The following is a 16,372-nucleotide window of genomic DNA, read 5'->3' as shown; positions in this document are numbered from 1 at the left end:
CCACTTCATCAACTTCTTGGGTGAAGAATTGTTTTCCACAACTACCTCATCTTCTTTCTTATCTTCCTTAACTTTTTCTACTTCATCATTTTCAACTACAACATCTTCAACAACAACTTCTTCCTCATCTTTCTTTTCTCTCACTTTCTTCTCTTCCACTTTCTTGTTAACCGGTTGAAGCACAAGCCCGCTTCTTGTAATAATGGACTTACAATGCTCCTTTGGATTAACCATTGTATCACCAGGAAATTTTCCCTGTGGTCTCTCAGATATCTGCCTGGACAACTGACCAATTTGGGTCTCCAAATTCCGGATGGATGCTTCTTGGTTCCTGAATGATGTTTTGGTCTCTTGCATGAATGCAGAAGTTTCTTCCCTGAAAGAATTTGACCCTTGTATATAATCTTGAGTGGTCTTTGATAGCTGGGCAAAAGCTTTCTCCCAAGCAAAAGTATCACCTTGTTGTGAAGAATGTGATGGAGGAGGATGCAATGGAGGATTCAACTGATGATTAGAACTGTAACTGAACCCTGGGTGTTGATTCTTATTCTTCCATGGTGTAACATATACATTTCGCCCCTGGTTGTTATGGTTCATTTGATCATACCATACCCCGTTCACTTCTGCCTGTTCAACAGATCCCCCATGATCACAATCATCTGTAACATGTCTCTTCCTACAAATTGCTCACACAGAATTAGTGTCTACAAAAGCAACCTTTTGAGAAGATAGCTGCTTAGTGAGAGCATCCAACTATTGTTGATGTTGTTTTTGCATTTGCATCTTCTGATCATTCTTGGCTAACAGAGCATCATAACTATCAAGTTTTATAATTCCTGTTCTTCTGTCACTAACTGTAGCATTGTCAAAATCTTGAGATGCCAGAGATTCAAAGATGTCAAGGGCTTCCTGAGGAGTCTTGGTTGTTAGTGAACCACCAGCTGTGGCATTCACCAATGTCCTAGTGTTGGTTGTCAACCCTTGGAGAAATATTGCTGCTTGATTCCACACTTTGATTCCATGTTGTGGATATTTCCTCAAAAGTGTCTTGAACCTCTCCCAGGCTTCATAGATAGACTCTGATTCTTTATGTTTGAACCCTGTAATCTCATCCTTCAACTTCGCCCTCTTAGATGCTGAAAAGAACCGGGCTAAGAACTTAGTCTGAAGATCATCCCAAGTTGTGATACTCCCTTGAGGTAATGATTGTAACCATCTTCTTGCATCATCCTTCAGTGAATGAGTGAACAACCTTAACAAGATGGCATCTCTGGTCACTCCATTGATCTTCACCGTATCGCTCAATAGTAAGAAATTTTCAATGTGAAAATATGGATCTTCTGCACTGGTACCAACAAACTGTTCCTTCTGCACCAATTGTACTAGTGCAGGTTTCAACTCAAAATTATTAGGCTCCACAGTTGGTCGAACAACACTCCCAATCGGTGGAATGACTGTGGGAGTCATGTAATCTCCCAGTGTCCTCTGTGGTGGTGGCACATTATTTTCTGCCATGACTTCTTCCTGAATTGTCACACTGGCTTCACCCATTTCTTGTAGCTTTCTTTGTCTTGCTGCCTTCCTGTTCTTCCTAATTGTTTTTTCTAATTCTGGATAAAAAAAAAGAGTTGGATTAATAGTACCTCGTATACACCAGAATTGGAATTAACAAAACTTCACACAAAAATATAAATTGCTGAAAGTAAAAGATTAAATCTCAAATATTAATGGTGTCTGTCAATGTTGAAGAACAAATCCCCGGCAACGGCGCCAAAAACTTGTTACAACTTTAGCAAGTGTACTAGTCGTACAAGTAATAAAATGATGAATAAAGATCGTTCCCACGAAGATTTGTGTTCAAACACCAACTAACCATATATACTTAAGTTGAATCAAACAAAAAGCTATTGATTGCATTGATAATTGTCACTAGAAATTTGAATTGTATTAGAACTTGACAAAATAATAGAATATGAACTATAATTTTAAAAACAAGTAGTCATAAATCAATTTCCCTCAAGCATGAATTTATGTAAGAATCAATTCTATTATGAATTATCTTTCATGTGATGTTAATTAACCTTTTTCTTATCATCAAAATGTAATCCCTTACTATCCTGATTGATACATTAATCAAGAACCCGAATCCCTTGGTGATTCCCTTCTTAATACATACATTCAACACTAAGATTTTTAAGATTACATCAGAGTCCTAGCATCAATCCCTTGAATACTAGAACACTGATGATGAAATTACCAATTGTAGAAATAATGTAAACATTCTTGTTCTACACTACTCTTTTGATGGAAAGAATTGCTACAGGAAACTTCATATCATCACATTAAAGAAACTCATAATATTCAATCAACTATACATAAATCATCCTTGAGTTCCATTGAAATCAGACTACAAAGGACTCTACTCAGACATAGTAAAAGAAATAACAAGAGAATAGGAAAGATCAAACTCCATTGTCATGATGTTGAGTCTTCAATCTTCAATCACAATTACATAAGTATACTAAACTAATACAAGAACTAAGTCCTAAAGAATTTGAAAAGTCCGAGAAAATGAAAAGTCAGATCTGAATTTATCTGACAGGATCTGTTCAAATGTGAAGGCCCCTTGCCTTTTATAGTTTTCAAATTACAACTTAAAATTAACCAAAAACTGACTTAGGCGCTAAAACGTTCCCTGTTGGACGTTTTAGCGCTCAACTTTGACGGATGCACAACTGCTTTTAACTATCTTCAGCGCTAAAATATTCTACTTGGACGTTTTAGCGTTCACGACCAGAACCTTCTTGCACATCAGAGCGTTAAAACCCTTACATTGGACGTTTTAGCGCTCAAGACCAGAATCTTTTTCAACAGCAGATCGCTAAAACCCTTGCATTGGACGTTTTAGCACTCGACACCAGCAATTTAAGGCCTCAATATGCAGCAGCGCGCTAAAATGTTCTCCTTGGACGTTTTAGCGCTCAACACTTAGCATTCTCCCATTCTTCAGAATCTTCTTCCTTCTCTCTTTTTCTTCTTGAGCTTCATTTCCCTACAAGAAAAATGTAAATTTTCAATACATCTTCCAGAACTTGTGTTTAGGACTTTCTAGGACATTGACCCTCTTTTCCATTCATTTAATCACACAAATTAAGCTAATTCATGCTTAAAAACCTGATGAACTAAGGGTTTATCAATTCCTAACAAAATTTAGAGTGAAAAATTGTAAGGCATCAAGAGCCTGAAGTCTTGAAAAGTTGTAGTGGTTTGTCAAGCACCCTCAAGCTTGATAGCTAGTAAAAAAGTTTGATCGAGCGGCTTCAGTCTGGATGTAGGTCACGGTGGTGGTGACCGATCCAGGATACGTCTAGTTTAGAATTTCTCTAACCTTAAATTCCTTACTTTAGTATTGAAATCGCATTTATAGATTGCGTCTATCTATTTGCTTGTTTTCTTTATTTATCACACATTTACTCTCACACTTAGATTTTTTCTTGTTAAATCATTTTTTTGAAGAAACACTCTTTAAAATATCAAAGGAGTCACTTTGCGAAAAGATTTTGTAAAACTAAATTCACCCCCTCTTGAGTATTGAAGCCACATGTCCAACAAGTGGTATCAGAGCTTGAACTCTTGTGTAAAAAGCTTAACCGCTTCAAGAGAAGGGATGGCTTCTTTGAACCATGACATGCCCCTTGAGGGATCTTCTAGTACTAGACCTCCATTTTTCAATGGCGTCAATTATTTTTATTGGAAGAGTCGGATGAAAATATTTCTTCAATCTAATGATTTAAGAGTATGGAACATAGTTCAAAAGGGGTATACACCACCTACTATAAAAAATGAGAAAATGAAGATATTCCTAAGGATATAGAGGATTACCCCGAAGATGAAGTTAAGAGAGGAAATTAAAATGCTAAAGCTCAAAACTTGATTGTCAATGCCTTAGGTTGAGATGAATACTTTCGTGTTTCAAATTGTAAGAATGCTAAGGAAATGTGGTATATTCTTCAACTAACCCATGAAGGAACTAGTGATGTTAAATTTACAAAATTAAATGCACTCACTAGAGAATTTGAAATGTTTGAGATCCATGAAACTGAAAGCAATCAAAGTAAGCAAAAAAGATTCTCACACCTTGTCACTCATTTAAATGCTTTAGATAAATCTTTAACTAACCTTTAGTTAATTTCTAAGGTGATGAGAAGTGTGCATAATAGGGAATGGCAATCCAAGTTGATGGCAATAACAGAAGCAAAAGATTTGAAGACCATGGATCTTGCAACCTTGTTTGGCAAACTCCAAGAGTATGAAATGGAGCTAAGTAAAATAACCATGAAGGAACAAGCCATCAAGAAAAGTAAGGGAATTGCCTTAAAAGCCTAAACACTAAGCAAAGAAAATGATGAGGAAAAAGAAAATTGAGACTCCGAAAATGATCTTGATGAAGATGAGATGAGTTTCTTCGTGAAGAAGTATGGAAATTTTTTTAAGAAGACTCGTGTTTCCACCTATAAGAAGATCTAAAGATGATGGATCCTCCCAGCTCACCATCACTTGCTACGAATGTGGAAAAACCGGTCATTATAAATCGGATTGTTTGAATATTCAAAAGAAAGACAAATATGAAAAGAAATAAGGCAAGAATAGAAAGAATTTCAAGAAGGACTATCTTGCTTAGGATGACAAATCTAGTTCTTCCGATGATGGCTCCAAGGAAGAAGCAAACCTATGTTTTATGCAAGATGAGAGACCACCGGAGAAAACAAGCAAAGGAACTCAGCATATATGTCCAATGGCAAACTAGAATGAAAATGAATCTGAAATCGAGGTAAATTCATCTTACTCTATTATTTCCACCACATGATGAGTTGTCTGAAATGTTTGAAGAAATGCATAATGAATCATTAGAACATGTTAAATCTCTTAGAGAATCAAGAAAAACTATTACCTCCTTAGAAAAATAAATTTCATCTTTAAAAAAGGAAGTGAAAGATTTAAAAGATGAAAATGAAACTCTCAAATTGCTTGATGCTAGTACAAGTTCTATCAAATGACTATCTTCAAATGATCATGCATCTTCGTCATCATGTACATCATGTAAAGATCTAAACAATGAAATTGATGATTTGAATGAAATTCTAAGCAAATTCACATGTGGTAGAGATATCTTAAATGTGTTGCTTGGTAAACAAAGATGCATGTTCAACAAATCCGGTTTAGGCTTTGACATAAGCACACAAGAAAAATCATATAATTTTTTTTTCATTTCTCCATCCTACATGACAAGTAGCCCATTCATCAAATGTTTTCACTATGGTGGAAAAGGTCATAATGCTTCCACATGTAAAGTTAGAAAGAATGGTATTATTGGGCAGAAGAAAGGGTGGTTCGTAAGGGAATTAAGCCAAAACTAAAAAACAAGGACCCAACAAGGTTTGGGTACCAATATTAAATCTTGACTTTGTGATGTAGGTTTGTTTGAAGGCTAAAAGTTTCAAGTGGTACTTAGATAGTGGTTGCTCAAATTATATGACGAGAGCTGTAACTAAATTCCAATCATTCACAAGGAAAGAGCATGGACATGTTTCCTATAGAGATAACAACAAAGGAAAGATACTTGGTATCAGAAAAGTTGGTCACTCTTCTTCCGTCTATAGAAAATATTTTACTTGTTGAAAGCCTTAGACATAACTTGCTTAGCATTAGTCAATTATGTGATAAAAATTATAGAGTAATTTTTTACTCAACCTCTTGCAAAATTGAAAGTCTAATTGATGGGCAAGTTAAGTTTCTTGGTCATAGAGTGGATAACATTTACATTATAGACTTAGATGGTATTCCTTCAAATGACGATAAATGTTTGATTAGTAAGGAAGATGACTCTTGGTTATGGCATAGAAGAATAACACACATTGGCATGGGTCAATTAAGCAAATTGATTTCCTTATACCTAGTGATTGGATTACCAAAGCTCAAATTTGAAAAAGATAAAGTTTGTGATGCTTGTCAAATGGAAAAATAAGTAAAGGCTACTTTTAAATCAAAAAATATTGTTTCTACCACAAAGCCTTTGCAACTTTTACATATGGATTGTAACAGCCCGTTGTACACCGGTATTGTTAACATTAATTATGATATTAAGCGCAGTTATAATCACAGCAATTCATTTATAAAAATTTGAGTAAACTTTTTTTGTTTATTACGCGAGCATTTAAAACAATAAAAAGCGTAATAAATATTAGTTGTGATCATAACTGTAAAATCTTTGTGGAATAATTATTTAAACTACTTTTATATCATATATTACCTCTCTCAAGTCACTAAGGGGTTCCCATAAACCCACTTAGCTAAAATCTCACTTTTACGTTTTCTACCTATCCGAACATGCTTCGATCTTTTATTTTCTACGGACAATCCGCATTCTAAAAGCCTCTCATCTTTTAATATGTCATTCTAGACTTAATTAAATTTCTAGGAAGCTATCACACGAGTCATAAAGTTCTCGTTTGATCCGGATATCGCCGTTTGAAGTTGGACAAGCAAATCTGCCAGCCAACCTCAAAATGACTCCAAACAGCCTTCACCCAATCAATTATTTTGGAAATTCCACTCAACCAATTGCTCTCAAATTTTTCTACAACAAACTATACATCTCAAGCTTCAATTTGACATATTATACACCTAATTTGACTAAGAAAAGAAGCAGGAATAAATTTCTCAAACTCTCTACAGATCAGCTACATCATAAAGCCATAAAGTCTCCAAATACAACATAAGTAAATAGACCTCAAAATGAAACATAATATATATGCAACTAGACTTAGGCAAAAGATGGCATGAACAAATATGACAGTATACCTCATCCTAAATCCATATACAATGTTCATGCCCTAAGTCTAGCCTAGACCTAATGGCCACCAAAATGCAAAATAAATAGAATCCTCCAGCTCAGCCTACGGGCTTCTTGCCCGCCGCCCCGACACCACTGCTATCTCCTGAAATAAAGTCCCAAAAGAGGGGTGAGATATACGAATATATCTAAGTAACCCAGAGGTTTTGGAGAATACTCGGCCCAATGGCTCACTTCGATGCATATAAATAATACAACATAACATCTGAAAACGGGATAAAGTAAGGGATTTAGTGAAATAGGGGAGCATAGGGATACAAAAGACGACGAAGCTGGAATGGTCAATGCCAAAACCACGCAACGTCCAGCCTATTGGCTCGGCATATAAGCCTACGGGTTTCAAACCAAGGCGTGTTCCCAGAACATCAACCAAGGAACCCTCCATCCATATACACCCGAGACTTCCTAGTGTGCTCCTATCCGGATCACACACCACGACCCGAGGTCAACTGGAACTCCCTCACGGAGACCTATCTAGTGGAAGTTCGTAACACCCGAAGGCAAACAGTCTACTGGCCATAGACACGGTACATCCTATGTACCACCACACATACAATATGCATGAACATGTTATCCTATATTATTTACATACACTTCCTACCATTACCCTCAACGGACATGATGGAACACATAAGGGGATCAAACTCCAGTACCAAAGGATTACCTTACTAATTTTCTTCTCGTAGCTCCAATGTAACACTTCCCCGAGCTAGGTACACAAACAGAAATGCCTACACAGAGGACATTCCCAATTAATTTCCATTCACTCAACACATGCAAATTTACAAGTACATATACATGGTTCCAAAATACTTACCACAATCCCTTTTGGTTCGTGACCAAGGGCAACCAACTGAGCTCATGATTCAGGGTTCAAATCCGCGTAAGGCAACCTACATTGATCATATACGGATCATTAGGACACGATAAACCATCAAATTCACAAATCGTCAATTTTTCCTCCCCCCACCAAGTGAGGTTCGGCCATTCATGTGTTAAAACACAAATTATTTTTCTTAATTTTCTTTTCATTTTTCTTAAGCATCTTATGGCTACCACAATGTCATTTTAGGTGCCAAATTGCATTCTACATTATCACAACCTCATTTTTTCATTAATTTCACTCTATGTCCAATGACCAATTCCACACAACCTACCACTTTTTCCTTTGATTTTCAAAGCATCCAACCATCACACAACCCTTCTAATTATCAATTAACAACACAACATATCAATTACACAATTTCACAACCTCCAATTCCCATCTTCCCTCTCTTGGCCGAAATGCACCAAGCCACACACCAAGGGTTTTTCTATTCAATTCAACTACTCCACACCCATACAATCCTATTATTAACTCATACAACTGTACAACAACTCAATTACACAATCCTAAAATCAACCAACATCACAAAGTCATGGCATCACACAAAATTTCCACTAAGTTATCATCAAATTTCACCAATAACTTTCATTGCATTTATGGCTCCAACACATCATTCTAAGACATATTTATCTAATACACAATTTCCATTTGAGCTCTCTAACAACATCAATCATACAATTAAAGTCTAGGGCTCATGAATTAAATCAACCAATCCAACCAACAAAATGTGATGAAACTTACTCAATAGCTTAGCCTAGGACTCCTCCACATCATACTAAACCATTGGAGAACCAAACAACTCCATGAGTGCAAATCTACACACAATGGTCGCTCGCGGGTTTCCGGGGGGATTTTCTCAAACTCTACGGAGTTTCATGGCTCAAGGCTACTACCATTGTGTTTGGGAAGTGATTTCCAACAAGTTTCAAGACAAACTTCACTTGATTTGGTTGAGTATTGAGTGAGTTAGAGGAGAAAGAAATTTTAAAGGAATTTAAGCCATGGAGGGGGGGACTCGGGTTTGGAGAGAGAAAGGGAAGGGAAAGTGATGATGAATAGTCTTGTGCACATGTGTCTTAAGTGACTTAAGTGAGGTGGGTCTCACCGTCACCTCACGCGATTTCAAACTAATTCAAATCTCTCGCCTATTCCGCTGTCAATAATTTCATAACCTATTTAGAAACTCTAATTTTTAACATTAACCATTGTCCTTTAATTACCCTTGATCAGATGAATCCGGAGTTTTCCGGTCGTTCAGAGAAATTGCAGTTTTAAGCTGTTACGCGCGTCATAGGCACGCTTCCCCAAACTTACTAATTTCCATCAATTTTCATCAGAAATCATATTTCCTAGTCCTACATATCATTTATAACTTGTATTCAAAACCTAGAGCTCAAAATTCAATCGGCACACTTTACGGTGCAACTGTACCGCGGTATTTTTACCCGGGAAAAATATTATTCACTGAATTTTCTGAAACTTGCCTAACCACTCAATTTTTTGTTCTGAATCTATTTCCAGGGTTATTTTTATCATTTGAGACTTCCTACTCAATTTTACCTTCGTAGGGTTGCATGTTTGGCTAATTACCGTTTTACCCTTCCTTTGTATTTTGACCTAATTCTCAGGATTTTCACTAATCCTTCCCTTTAATCCATGTTTAATATATTAATATAAAATTTAGAAATGTGAGGTGTTATATGGATCTTTTTGGACCAACTAGAATAATGAGCTTTGGTGGCAATTACTATACATTAGTCATTGTGGATGATTATTCTCGCTATGCTTGGACTATATTTCTTACTTATAAAAGCAAATGCTTTTAAATCATTCAAGAGATTAGCCAAGTTTATTGAAAATGAACAATCTTCAAATATTTTTTCAATTAGAACCGATCATGGTGGAGAATTTGAAAATCAAGATTTTGAAACCTTTTGTGAAGAAAATGGTATTGAACATAATTTTTTCGCTCCTAGGGCTCCACAACAAAATGGAGTTGTAGAAAGGAAAAAATCGTGTATTTGAAAAATTTGCTAGAACCATGATAAAATGAAAATGATCTTCCAAAATATTTTTGGACGGAAGCCGTTAGCACCGCTTGTTATGTTATGAACTGTGCTTTAATTAGACCTATTTTGAAGAAAACTCAATATTTCATATTTTCATGTCTTTGGTTGCAAATATTTTGTTTTAAACAATGAAAAAGTAAACCTTGGCAAATTTGTCTCTAAAGCCGATGAAGACATATTTCTAGGCTATTCACTTACAAGTAGAGCTTATAGAGTCTATAATAAGAGAACAATGGTCATTGAAAAGTCTATTCATGTTGTATTTAATGAGACTAACAATGCCTTGCCTTGAAAGGAACTTTGTCATGATGATCTTATAGAAAGCATGGAAAATATAAACTTGGATGGCAAAGAGAAAGATGAAAGGCAAAATGAAAAGGAAGCAAGCAATGAAGAAATATCAAGGCAACAAACAAATGATGGAAACAATCTACCACAAGATTGGAGACTAGCTAGAGGACATCTCATTGATGTGGTAATTGGTGATATATCCAAAGGGGTAACTACAAGAAACTCAATAAGAAATATTTATAATCATTTAGCTTTTGTCTTTCAAATTGAGCCTAAGACCATAAATGAAGCAATTATTGATGAACATTGGTTCTTGGCAATGCAAGAAGAACTAAATCAATTTGAAAGAAATCAATTTTGGGAATTTGTGCAAAAACCAAATGGTTATCTAATAATTGGAACCAAATGGGTCTTTAGGAATAAACCTGATGAAAATGGCATAATAACGAGAAATAAAGCTAGACTTGTTGCCAAAGGATATAATCAAGAAGAAGGTATTGATTATGATAAAACTTATGCTCCCGTTGCTAGATTAGAAGCTATTGGATTATTAGTTGCATTTGCATGTATAATGGATTTCAAACTTTTTCAAATGGATGTTAAAAGTGCATTTCTAAATGGATATATTCAAGAAGAAGTATATGTTGATCAACCTCCCGGTTTTGAAGATCAAGATTTACCTAACCATGTTTTTAAACTTAAAAAGGCTTTATATGGTTTGAAACAAGCTCCAAGAGTTTGGTATGAAAGATTAAGCAAATTTCTTTTAGAAAAAGGTTTTTCAAGAAGAAAAATTGACACAACTCCCTTTATAAAGAAGAAAGATGATCACATATTATTTGCACAAATCTATGTTTATGATATTATTTTTGGTGCCACTAACGCTGATCTTTGTGAAGAGTTTGCTAATCTTATGCAAAGTAAACTTGAAATGTCTATGATGGGAGAGCTCAACTTCTTCCTTGGTCTCCAAATAAAGCAACAAAAGGATAGGATATTCATCAATCATATTCTCTTTGTTACATAAAGAAAAGCTAAACTACATCAATTATTCATATTCTCTTTATTTAATTATTATATAGTCATATTTAGATAGACATCAAATATATTTGATAATTAATGTTATTATATATAAGTTTATTTCTATATCTTTCAAATATATTTTCTTTTTGATAGAAATCTTTTATATATTTTAAACTAAATCAAATATTACCTTTTAACGAAATTAAAAATAAAAATAAGTAACATATAATATGATGCGTGGTGTCAACAGTCGAGCATAATTCTTCAAATACTGTAGGGGGAATATTGTAATTGAATTTGTAAAGTAAAGAGGAGCAATTGCCTACGGCCCCCTCTTGCTCCACCCTGCATAGTATAAAAGACATGTGATAGTGATTATGTCCTTAACAAAATAATATTAAAGGGCATTTGGTGAAGAAGAATTTTTTTTTTATTTGAGAATTTCAATTTTTATAAATATGATGAAAACATTTAATTTATGATAATATTCAAAAATTTAAAAATTTAAAAAATTTAATTTCTTGAAAATTCTAAAAAATATCCTATACCGAACATCCGATTAACGGTGAGGAGTGAAATTAATCACTTTTAAGACTAAGACAACTGCCATCTATTGTCTAAAAACAAACACGTACGAAGCCGGAAGATTTGACTGCAAATATTACGTATGTTATCTTTGGCCATTCAAATGTTATCTTGTTCTGTACGTAAGTTAAAAACTCTAACTCCCTTCTTTTTGTGGGGGGGACAAGTATGTCAGTCTCTTATAATACTTTTATTGCATCAAGATTATTCTCATCGCCAAATTTGACCCGCAAATTCGTTTCGACGAGACAAGGACAAAATCCAACCATGACAATCCTTTTTTTAATCTGTATCATCCTTATTTTATTTCGTAAAACTCCAATAAACTGGAACAAAACTCGCTATTCACAATTCCCATTCCGTAGAGTTCAAAGAGAGATGGGGAGCATGGAGCATTTGCCACGAGAATTGGTGTCAAACATCCTCTCGAGGTTGCCAACGAAGGTGTTGCTGAGATGCAAGTTAGTTTGCAAGTCCTGGTTTGATCTCATAACTGATCCTCATTTTATTACCAATTATTACTTTTTCTACAACAATCTTATGCACTTTCAAAGCCAAGAGGAGCAACTCTTGGTCATTCGCAGACCCTTTCTTTCTGGCCTTAAAACTTACATTTCTGTTCTTTCTTGGAATATCAAGCAACCCAAAGGACTTGTTTCCTCTGAAGTTTTAAACCCTCCCTATGAATATAATTCTGACCATAAATACTGGACTGAAATATTGGGTCCTTGCAATGGTGTATATTTCCTTGAAGGCAATCCAAATGTTATCATGAATCCTTCTCTGAGACAGTTCAGGGCTTTGCCTGAATCCCATTTCACTTGTCCCATTGGCACTTACTCTTTCACTTATTATGCTGGCTTTGGCTTTGACACCAAAACTAATGACTATAAAGTTGTTGTGATTAAGGATCTTTGGTTAAAGGAAACAGATGAACGAAAACTTGGTTATTGGACAGCTGAGTTATATAGCCTTAATTCCAATTCTTGGAGGAAACTTGATGTTTCTCTCCCACTTCCCATTGAGATTTGGGGTTCTTCTCGTGTTTATACTTATGTGAACAATTGTTGTCACTGGTGGGGCTATGTTGATGAGTTTGGTAGAATTGAAGATGTTGTTCTAGCATTTGACATGGTCAATGAAGTCTTCAGAAAGATTAAAGTACCAAGAATACGTTGTTCCTCAGAAGAAGATTTTGCTACTCTTGCACCCTTTAACGAATCTGCTACCATTGGTTTCATTGTTTACCCTGTGAGAGGAACAGATAAATGCTTTGACGTGTGGGTAATGAAAGATTATTGGGACGAAGGGTCTTGGATTAAGCAATACACAGTTGGACCCACAGAAGTTATTTACAAGCTTGTGGGGTTTTATGGAAGCAATCGATTTCTTTGGAAAGACAGTAATGAAAGGCTAGTGTTGTATGAATGTGACTCTGAACAAACAAGGGATCTTCAGGTTTATGGAAAGTATGATTCAATAAGAGCTGCTAGATACATGGAAAGCCTTGTTTCACTTGAAAGGGAAAACGAGTATAGTCACCAATGTTTTTCATGTAGTTTGGTTCCAGACCCTCTACTAAATCAGAGGGAATGATCTTATTTCCATTTTATAAATCAAATTATAAACTTGTTCGAGACCCTTTAGTAGGGTCTTTTTACTGCTTTGTTGCTTGTAGATCAGAGCCTCGTTAGTTGTCATGCAAGATGAGATTGCTGAAATCTGCTGATAGCAGCATCATGATGTACTAGATAAATGTTAGTTTCCTTCTTGAATATGAAATTTGGGGTCTTTTCTCGACCAAATTAACAAGTATACTCATGTTAGAATTCTCATTGTCTAACTATTAGAAATTGGAACTTTCAAAAGTTGAATGTGCGTATTAAAATTGAAGAAAGATGGAATAGATACACTTGATGACTTTTGCTTGGTTTTGGGGTTGTAGAAAGTGTTCAACTTAAGGATGGTCTCAATATCAAAGTTATCAAGCCTTGGCTAAGAATTTTTGTGGATGTATTGAATCCTTGTATTGCATTTTGGTAAAGCGTCATTGCGTGCAGTGAGGATAAATTATTTCCATTTATAATGTAGAGGATACTATTCTTGAAGTTCTTACAAACTATTATTGAAGAATTTGTGTGAAGTTTAGGATGTGAATAAGGATTGTTATGATGATTAATCCTGTGGTAACACATGATCATATGTACATAAGTTTCTGTAACACTGAAGTTACTTACGTTTCTCTTCGCTGACTTGCTGGTAGATAAAAAAACTTAGGGGTGTCAAAACGGGTCGACACGACACGAATTCGACACAACACGAATACATCAACACTAACACGACACGAATTTTTATTCGTGTCAAAATCTTCAACAATGACACGACACAAATTTTTTGCGGGTTGACACGACATGACACAAATAACACGCAAAATAGGAGTCAAAATGGTAATTGACAAAAACATTTTAAAAAAATGGATTGATATTAAAAAAATAATAATAAAAAATTAAAAATAAAATAATTTAAAAAAATACGGGTCGACACGAACACTAATACATCGACACGAACACTAATACATCAACACGAACACAACAAGAATTTTGTACGTGTCATTTTTTTCAACACGAACACGACACGAATATTTTTTGCGGATCAAACCGAACACAAATTTTCGTATCGAGTCGCGAGTCGACCCGCGTGTCAAAACTTATATTGACATATAAGCTGTAAGCTATAGGCTAGTAAATACAATTTCTGCTTCAAATTTTGTTGATGTATCTATAACTTTCATATAATAGAAAGATTGACTAAAGTTTATTCAATTATTGCTTTCGAATGACTAGCTGTTTCGATAAATGACGGTATTTTCAAGTTTCAACAAGTGCAGGTAGATAATAATTAAGTTGCGTTTCTAGCATTTAGTGCCTGCTTTGGTGGTACTAAATCTTGTCGGCCACGAAAGGAACCCTCGCACACGATGAAAAAATTTGATAACAATATTCGTGAATAACCAGAACAAAGGAATCTATATATAATTTCATAACTGGGAATACTAATATTATTGTAGAAAATTTTATTTAATGTTGAACGGAAAGATATTGTTTTGGATTGAAAGATTAAAAATTAGAATGATAAATATTATTATAATTTTGAAATAAATTAAAATTACAAATACACCATAATTTTGCTCTAAAATGATATTATTTTGGTGAAAATTAGACAAAATTTTTTAAATTAGAAAAAATGAACACTTTCATAATTATTTTGATATTATAATTTCATATTTATATGTGAAACTGCGTATGTAATTGTTATAATTAAGCAATTTTGTTAATGATATTTCAGGACTAATTCTTCAAATACGAAATTACATATCTTGAATATTCCCTTTCAAACTAAAGGTGGTTGTGTCCAAAACAACTTGAGTTTGGTAAGAAGAACACGAAAACGAACTGAAGGATATACTTTAGTTAAGATGTTAGTACTTTCAATGTTATTAAAACCGGCCCGGTTATTGACCCGGTTGAGGTACTAGGTCACTGGGTCACTGGTTCAACCAGTGGGTCAATGGTTCAACCGCATGATCCGGTAATTATATGCAATTTTATAATTTATATTAAAAAATTATAAACATACTCAAATATCTAAAAAAAATCATAAAAATTTCAAATATTTTAATATAAAAAATAATAAATGACATATTATTATCTAATAAAAGATCAAACAAAAATATAATGATTGTAATACAGGACTTTAGGTTAAAAAAACGACATCTCTAACTATAAATCAAATCAAAATATTCGGCATAGTGCATAATTAAGATAAAATTAGTGTTGTAGGTACATAACTTATGTAAGTCAATAAGCAAAAAGATATTCAAATATGTACATTATGATTTTTTTTTTTTTAAAAAAATTAGATTTTTTTTTTTGGGACCGGGTCGGGTCACCGGTTTTCATGAAAACCGGCCGGGTCGGACCGGATCGCACCGGTTCTGATGCATAACTGGTCCGTTGCTTCAACCGGACCGATTATATGACCGATTTATCGGTTCCCGGGTCGACCCGGCCGGGTCGGTCCGAGTTTCATAACACTGGTTTGATCAATGGTGAAGATAGGATGAAGAGAAATTCTTCCAAGAGAAACTTGTTAATTTGTTAATTTCGAATATTGGATGCCATTGAATCAAAACTTTGCATCATTATTATAGACGCATATACAAGGCATGAGCTGTACTAATAGATAGAAACATAATAAATGCAAATATTTGAAATTAAATGCAAATATTTGAAATTGATTCAAAATATTTGAAACTGATTCAAAATATTTGAAATTGATTCGGATACGAATATCTGAAACTAATTCAAATATTCTTATCTTTATTTTGTCCTCTAATATTCTCCCTTAAGTTGGAGCATGGAGGGAGGAGATGCCCAACTTGCCAAGTAGAAAATGAAACTCCTTATGCCCAAATTCCTTTGTGAGAATATCGGCTGGCTGCATCGTAGATCGAATGTAAGCCGTAAAAAATAGTCTTGGCCATAAGATGTTCACGAATGAAGTGACAATCCAACTCTATATGTTTAGTGCGCTCATAAAAGATAT

General features: G+C 34.6%; 2 protein-coding genes and 1 non-coding gene across 3 annotated transcripts; 2 read left to right on the top strand and 1 right to left on the bottom strand.

Annotated features, from left to right (window-relative positions):
- Window positions 1-45: 45 nt before the first annotated feature.
- LOC133286199 (uncharacterized) lies at window positions 46-1,551 on the bottom strand (the record flags this gene model as incomplete). The annotated part of the gene is made up of 2 exons (XM_061483586.1): window positions 806-1,551; window positions 46-676 (listed from the first exon to the last, which is right to left on the bottom strand). Coding segments are annotated over exons 1-2 (1,377 nt in total), but the record flags the coding sequence as incomplete, so codon positions are not given.
- Window positions 1,016-1,122, top strand: LOC133286201 (small nucleolar RNA R71). Its single transcript, XR_009748094.1, has one exon. It is a non-coding gene; the product is annotated as a small nucleolar RNA R71 (small nucleolar RNA).
- Window positions 1,552-11,972: 10,421 nt separating the features above from the next.
- On the top strand, window positions 11,973-13,662 carry LOC133286200 (F-box protein CPR1-like). The gene has a single exon (XM_061483587.1). It carries the CDS (start codon window positions 12,035-12,037, stop codon window positions 13,361-13,363), a length of 1,329 nt encoding a protein of 442 aa, XP_061339571.1. The 5' UTR covers window positions 11,973-12,034; the 3' UTR covers window positions 13,364-13,662.
- The last annotated feature ends 2,710 nt before the right edge of the window (window positions 13,663-16,372 follow it).

Source organism: Gastrolobium bilobum, unplaced genomic scaffold (assembly GCF_033153095.1).
Source record: "Gastrolobium bilobum isolate Gb01-03AN ecotype WA unplaced genomic scaffold, APGP_CSIRO_Gbil_v1 utg207921, whole genome shotgun sequence".
NCBI lineage: Eukaryota > Viridiplantae > Streptophyta > Magnoliopsida > Fabales > Fabaceae > Gastrolobium > Gastrolobium bilobum.
This window is presented reverse-complemented; position numbering and strand designations above follow the sequence as displayed.

Coding starts and splice junctions, on each gene's coding strand:
- LOC133286200 (XM_061483587.1), top strand. CDS start 12,035: ATGACAATCCTTTTTTTAATCTGTATCATCCTTATTTTATTTCGTAAA.